Consider the following 7,544-nt stretch of genomic DNA (forward strand, 5'->3'; position numbering starts at 1 on the left):
TGCGGCTTTGTCCGGAGAGAGCCGCACGGCTACCCGCCCTCGCTGGCCTCCCTTCCACCTTGACTCCCCCCAGAGGCTACACGTCAGCAATCCTCAGGTCCCTCTATGCACAGACACGACGTGAAATCCCAGACACGCCTGGCAGCCAGAGGCAGGTGGGCAAATGCAGACGGCACACTCACGGTCCTCCCGCGGCCAGCGCTCACTCAGCGCGGTCCTGTGTCCCCCTCGGGGCTGTGGCCCTGCCAGTCCCCTTAAGGCAAACGTCTCCCTATCAGGCCCCTGTCACTTTTTTCCACCCTGGCCCACTGCGCTGGGCTTTTAGACAAGCTACCCTCGGGGGTCCAGCCTCGCTCGGAATTTAGAGACCATGCAGCAAGTCGTGACAGTCCACGCCCCCGTCAGGCATGTCCTCACGAGACACCAGCTTCACTCATCAGAGGAACTGCTCCGCGTCCCCTGCCAGTGTGACAGTCAGGAGAAACCCACAGGTGAACATGTGGGTCATGCAGCCTGGGTGGTCACGGCAGGGCCAAGGCGGCCGTGTGCACCCAGGCGCGTGGGAATCACTTTGCGTGCCCTCTGAGTGAGATCTAAGGGAAATCCGCCTCTGAGGTCTGAGGGCTTTGGCTGCCCATCAGCCGCTGGCTGAGTCCCTCCAAGAAAGGGAAGCCGGGCCCCAGCCACCCCTGGGCTTCCCTCCAGCACGGCAGCAGGAAACCATTAATCAAACTGGACTCGTTGCAGAAGCTTGGTGTGGCCAGTCACAGCCCACCTGAGACACCACGGGGCTGGCCTGCCACCCCGAGGAGCCCTCGCACTGAAACAGCCATGGCTGGGGTGTGATCCCAGCGCTGCTAAACACGTGGTCACTTCCGACGTGGTCCAGCATCGTCCGGGAGACAAGGCTTTCACTCGCTACGGCAGCATTGGGGCCGCCCTGGATGCAAGGACGATGGGTCACATCACTGTCCTGCCAGCAGCAATCAAAGGGCAGCAGGATGAAAGAGGGGCTTCCACAGGGCGAACGAGAACGTCTCCCACAGGGAGAGGGAGGGCTGGAGGCGGGGCCTGCGCGACCGGCCTGCCGGGGGGCCTCGGGGGCAGCTTTTCCAGCAGGAGACCACGGAGGGTACGATCACCCGATCACCCGATCACCGAGGACAAAGGACAAGAGAGAGCAGAGGCCGCAAAACAAAGTCAGAGGGGGGCGCGGGAGAGGGAGCCGAACGGGAAAGGGGAGTGGTAGCTGCATTGTGATGCAGCCGGGGGTCCGCCCACGCCCTCCAGGGGTCCGCCCACGCCCTGAGCCAGGGGTCCGCCCACGCCCTCCAGGGGTCCGCCCACGCCCTGAGCCAGGGGTCCGCCCACGCCCTGAGCCAGGGGTCCGCCCACGCCCTCCAGGGGTCCGCCCGCGCCCTGAGCCGGGGGTCCGCCCACGCCTTCAGCAAGCGCATCCAGCCTCAGTACCTTCACAGCACCTACAGAGTGCCCCTGAGTGCTTTGTGGAGAAAACTCCCGGGAATATTTTTCTTAGCTGTTTCGCGTCAAGACCCCACACTATGTGCGTTGCTACATTGTGATGCATGCCGACGAAAGTCGTGTCACCAAAGGAGAAAGAACGTAGGGATCGTGATGGGTTATGATCACATTCCTTTACGACAATGCCGGCGGCATGGTGGCATTTCTCCACCGGTCTGTGCATGTCAGAGAGTGTTTAGGATGCACACGCTCGAACCCGAGCCGAGGTTATCATGGGCGCTAGATTCTCTGGGGATGCGGCAGAACCTGCCAGGCCGAGCCTTTCGAGAGCGATGCTTGTCCTGAACCTAACATTTAAGCAGACTCCTTAACTGGGGAGCTGGACGGCTGAACTAAAGAAAAGCAGCTCGAACTTACTTTTTAGCTCCATCTAGTAAAAATAGATTTGCATATATTACCTTGAATTCAAAACAAATTTCCAGTTATGTTTCAAAGCAAATTATTAAAATATCACAATGATCATGTAGTTACTGAATTAAAAAATCTTTCAAACCTTGCTCTATGTGTGCCTTGTAAATTCTCAAATGATAGAAATGTAGCCTGATTTATTCCCGAGCGCTTAGCTTGCCATTTCCATTAAGAAGAAGAAAGACTTGGGGAGATGAAAAAAAAGGGATGTTTAGCTTCTAATCCACATAATTATGCGTCGAGACACAAAGGTTTTAGGACTCCCTCTAGTCCCAAGCTGCCTGTCACCAAGGTCGTCACCAGGCGTCCCCTCTGTGAGGGGTGGGGGTCCCTGCAGTGGGACTCTCCCGAAACACTTTCCAGCCCCCCATCTGGGCAAGTTCCCCCACCGCCTCCAAACCCTTTTTCCTTATCAATGAAACGGGTGGCGGCTCCAGCCACAGGGTCGCCAAGCGGGTTGAACGGAACAGTGCACGCACGTGTCCGGCCACTGTGCCGCGCGGGCCCAGCCCTTGCATTAGCAGAAGACGGGTGGGCAAACCAGCCATCTACCAGGTAGCCGAGCTACAGTGACTTCCCAAAGCCCCCACACCCTCGATGCAGACCATCTTTCAGAAGCACCCAAAACTGTTACCCTTCGGAACAGACAGAGATCTGCAAGCTTGGTGGGGGGTGGGGACAACCCGGGGTGGCTCACACTGAGCGCTGTGGCGGGAAACACGTTCTGAGTGGGGCGGAAGAGACCGTTCTGCATCCCCTGGCTCCTATGGTGCCACAGCCGCAGCCTTACCGGAGACAGAATGGGAGACGGACAGGCGGAGATGACACGGTGGACGGCCCAGAATGTGGCCCCAAGCACGGTTCCCGGATGGTGCTGGCGCCCGTGCGCGGGGGACACTGGCGTTCGCCCCACGCGCCACAGCCCCGGGATCGATGGTCAGGCATCTGCTCTTTTTTTCTCAACATGAACAACTGTGTGAAAAGCTTAAGACCTTCTGGTCAGTGTGAAGCCCCGTGTCCTCTCAGAGGAGGTGAGCTCAGGGGGACGGGCAGCGGAAGGACACGCGTGAGCCCCGGAGCAGGAAGCCGGACCCCATGGGTCTCTCCAGGGCCAGGCACTTTGACCCGCCACCTGAATCACTTATCCTGCTGACACGACCATCCCAGAGGGCACGAAAACGGGGACCCGGCCGCTGGAAGCCATCCACCAAAGTCCTCTGGAGATTCCCATCAAAACTGAGCCCCTTGAGGGTTTAGGGCTAAACTTCTGTGTAAAATAAAATGTGTAGCTGTGTGTCCGGGAGCAGTGGCTCCACAGAGCCAGGTCCTCAGGAGCCAGGTCCCTGCAGAGCCTCCCTGAGGCCCCCTGGGGGGAGGTCCCGCTAGAGTCAACCGTCACCCCTGAGTGCTGGCAGGCTGCGGCAGGGGCCAGCGCTCCCCGCCCCCTACAATCCCGCCGCAGGCCCCTGGGGTTTGAGTCGCTAAGACTGGGGGGAGGGAGGGGGCTTCCTGGACTGAGGAGTGGGCGCTGAGCGGGAGCCTACTTCCGCAAGTCGTGACAGTCCACGCCCCCGTCAGGCATGTCCTCACGAGACACCAGCTTCGCTCATCAGAGGAACTGCTCCGCGTCCCCTGCCAGTGTGACAGTCAGGAGAAACCCACAGGTGAACATGTGGGTCATGCAGCCTGGGTGGTCACGGCAGGGCCAAGGCGGCCGTGTGCACCCAGGCGCGTGGGAATCACTTTGCGTGCCCTCTGAGTGAGATCTAAGGGAAATCCGCCTCTGAGGTCTGAGGGCTTTGGCTGCCCATCAGCCGCTGGCTGAGTCCCTCCAAGAAAGGGAAGCCGGGCCCCAGCCACCCCTGGGCTTCCCTCCAGCACGGCAGCAGGAAACCATTAATCAAACTGGACTCGTTGCAGAAGCTTGGTGTGGCCAGTCACAGCCCACCTGAGACACCACGGGGCTGGCCTGCCACCCCGAGGAGCCCTCGCACTGAAACAGCCATGGCTGGGGTGTGATCCCAGCGCTGCTAAACACGTGGTCACTTCCGACGTGGTCCAGCATCGTCCGGGAGACAAGGCTTTCACTCGCTACGGCAGCATTGGGGCCGCCCTGGATGCAAGGACGATGGGTCACATCACTGTCCTGCCAGCAGCAATCAAAGGGCAGCAGGATGAAAGAGGGGCTTCCACAGGGCGAACGAGAACGTCTCCCACAGGGAGAGGGAGGGCTGGAGGCGGGGCCTGCGCGACCGGCCTGCCGGGGGGCCTCGGGGGCAGCTTTTCCAGCAGGAGACCACGGAGGGTACGATCACCCGATCACCCGATCACCGAGGACAAAGGACAAGAGAGAGCAGAGGCCGCAAAACAAAGTCAGAGGGGGGCGCGGGAGAGGGAGCCGAACGGGAAAGGGGAGTGGTAGCTGCATTGTGATGCAGCCGGGGGTCCGCCCACGCCCTCCAGGGGTCCGCCCACGCCCTGAGCCAGGGGTCCGCCCACGCCCTCCAGGGGTCCGCCCACGCCCTGAGCCAGGGGTCCGCCCACGCCCTGAGCCAGGGGTCCGCCCACGCCCTCCAGGGGTCCGCCCGCGCCCTGAGCCGGGGGTCCGCCCACGCCTTCAGCAAGCGCATCCAGCCTCAGTACCTTCACAGCACCTACAGAGTGCCCCTGAGTGCTTTGTGGAGAAAACTCCCGGGAATATTTTTCTTAGCTGTTTCGCGTCAAGACCCCACACTATGTGCGTTGCTACATTGTGATGCATGCCGACGAAAGTCGTGTCACCAAAGGAGAAAGAACGTAGGGATCGTGATGGGTTATGATCACATTCCTTTACGACAATGCCGGCGGCATGGTGGCATTTCTCCACCGGTCTGTGCATGTCAGAGAGTGTTTAGGATGCACACGCTCGAACCCGAGCCGAGGTTATCATGGGCGCTAGATTCTCTGGGGATGCGGCAGAACCTGCCAGGCCGAGCCTTTCGAGAGCGATGCTTGTCCTGAACCTAACATTTAAGCAGACTCCTTAACTGGGGAGCTGGACGGCTGAACTAAAGAAAAGCAGCTCGAACTTACTTTTTAGCTCCATCTAGTAAAAATAGATTTGCATATATTACCTTGAATTCAAAACAAATTTCCAGTTATGTTTCAAAGCAAATTATTAAAATATCACAATGATCATGTAGTTACTGAATTAAAAAATCTTTCAAACCTTGCTCTATGTGTGCCTTGTAAATTCTCAAATGATAGAAATGTAGCCTGATTTATTCCCGAGCGCTTAGCTTGCCATTTCCATTAAGAAGAAGAAAGACTTGGGGAGATGAAAAAAAAGGGATGTTTAGCTTCTAATCCACATAATTATGCGTCGAGACACAAAGGTTTTAGGACTCCCTCTAGTCCCAAGCTGCCTGTCACCAAGGTCGTCACCAGGCGTCCCCTCTGTGAGGGGTGGGGGTCCCTGCAGTGGGACTCTCCCGAAACACTTTCCAGCCCCCCATCTGGGCAAGTTCCCCCACCGCCTCCAAACCCTTTTTCCTTATCAATGAAACGGGTGGCGGCTCCAGCCACAGGGTCGCCAAGCGGGTTGAACGGAACAGTGCACGCACGTGTCCGGCCACTGTGCCGCGCGGGCCCAGCCCTTGCATTAGCAGAAGACGGGTGGGCAAACCAGCCATCTACCAGGTAGCCGAGCTACAGTGACTTCCCAAAGCCCCCACACCCTCGATGCAGACCATCTTTCAGAAGCACCCAAAACTGTTACCCTTCGGAACAGACAGAGATCTGCAAGCTTGGTGGGGGGTGGGGACAACCCGGGGTGGCTCACACTGAGCGCTGTGGCGGGAAACACGTTCTGAGTGGGGCGGAAGAGACCGTTCTGCATCCCCTGGCTCCTATGGTGCCACAGCCGCAGCCTTACCGGAGACAGAATGGGAGACGGACAGGCGGAGATGACACGGTGGACGGCCCAGAATGTGGCCCCAAGCACGGTTCCCGGATGGTGCTGGCGCCCGTGCGCGGGGGACACTGGCGTTCGCCCCACGCGCCACAGCCCCGGGATCGATGGTCAGGCATCTGCTCTTTTTTTCTCAACATGAACAACTGTGTGAAAAGCTTAAGACCTTCTGGTCAGTGTGAAGCCCCGTGTCCTCTCAGAGGAGGTGAGCTCAGCGGGACGGGCAGCGGAAGGACACGCGTGAGCCCCGGAGCAGGAAGCCGGACCCCATGGGTCTCTCCAGGGCCAGGCACTTTGACCCGCCACCTGAATCACTTATCCTGCTGACACGACCATCCCAGAGGGCACGAAAACGGGGACCCGGCCGCTGGAAGCCATCCACCAAAGTCCTCTGGAGATTCCCATCAAAACTGAGCCCCTTGAGGGTTTAGGGCTAAACTTCTGTGTAAAATAAAATGTGTAGCTGTGTGTCCGGGAGCAGTGGCTCCACAGAGCCAGGTCCTCAGGAGCCAGGTCCCTGCAGAGCCTCCCTGAGGCCCCCTGGGGGGAGGTCCCGCTAGAGTCAACCGTCACCCCTGAGTGCTGGCAGGCTGCGGCAGGGGCCAGCGCTCCCCGCCCCCTACAATCCCGCCGCAGGCCCCTGGGGTTTGAGTCGCTAAGACTGGGGGGAGGGAGGGGGTTTCCTGGACTGAGGAGTGGGCGCTGAGCGGGAGCCTACTTCCCCGAAGATCTGGGGGCGGGAGGAAGGTGGGAGGCGCTGCGACCTACCGAGGGGGGAGGCGGCCGATCAGGCAGTGAACTGCAAACTTTCCCGGGGTCCCCCCACTCCAGGTAACTTTCCCAGCAACATCAAACCCGCAAGCCCAGCGGAGGCCGGGGCACACCGCGCCGGACGCCGGTCTCCACGCAGATCCGCGCGGGAAAGGACAGGGGCAAAAGAGCGGGGGCTGCCGCGGGGCTCAGAACGGGGCGCGGGGACACACGGAGACGCACGGGGCCCCGGCGCCCGCCCCGCGCGCCCCGCGCCCACCTTGGCATAGCAGAAGCAGATGAGCAGAAGCGGCAGCAGGTAGCCGAAGACGAAGGTGCACAGCACGTAGGCCTTCTTGTGGCGCTGGTCCGGCCACTGCTCCCAGCAGAAGGTCTGGTTGCTGGCGTCGCGGTGGAAGAGGCGCTGGTGGTAGGCCACGGGCGAGGCCATGGCGACAGACAGCGCCCAGATGCAGCCCACGCCCAGCAGCGCGTTGCGGGACACCCGCAGGGAGGAGGAGCGGCGCGAGTGCACGATGGCCACGTAGCGGTCCACCGACATCGCGGCCAGGGTGAAGATGCTGACCAGCATGGACACGGTGAAGAAGTAGTGGGTGAACTTGCAGATGAAGGCGCCCAGCACCCAGGTGGGCAGCGCGTACACGGTGGCCTGGAAGGGGATGCAGAAGAGCAGGTAGGCCAGGTCGGCGATGCTCAGGTTGAGGATGAACAGGTTGGTGGTGCTGCGCCGCTTGCCCGGCCCGCTGCGCGCCAGCACGGTGATCACCAGGCAGTTGCCCAGCACGCCGAGCGCGAAGATCAGGCCGAACACCGCCAGCGTGACGAAGTTCTCCACGCCCAGGCCGGCGAGCGGCGGCGGCTCCGCGGCGGGGGG

At 60.6% G+C, this 7,544-nt stretch overlaps 1 protein-coding gene across 1 annotated transcript in view; it reads right to left on the reverse strand.

Moving 5' to 3' along the window:
* Window positions 1–7,541, reverse strand: part of GALR1 (galanin receptor 1) — a gene marked incomplete at its 5' end in the record, with an annotated part of 21,901 nt that extends 14,360 nt beyond the window's left edge. The window contains one exon of the mRNA XM_011375885.1: window positions 6,930–7,541. Coding sequence (XP_011374187.1) covers window positions 6,930–7,541 — 612 coding nt within the window. The remainder of the gene's footprint in view (window positions 1–6,929) is intronic.
* Between the last annotated feature and the right edge of the window lie 3 nt (window positions 7,542–7,544).

The sequence above is a fragment of the Pteropus vampyrus genome, unplaced genomic scaffold (genome assembly GCF_000151845.1).
Source record: "Pteropus vampyrus isolate Shadow unplaced genomic scaffold, Pvam_2.0 Scaffold277, whole genome shotgun sequence".
Taxonomy (NCBI): domain Eukaryota; kingdom Metazoa; phylum Chordata; class Mammalia; order Chiroptera; family Pteropodidae; genus Pteropus; species Pteropus vampyrus.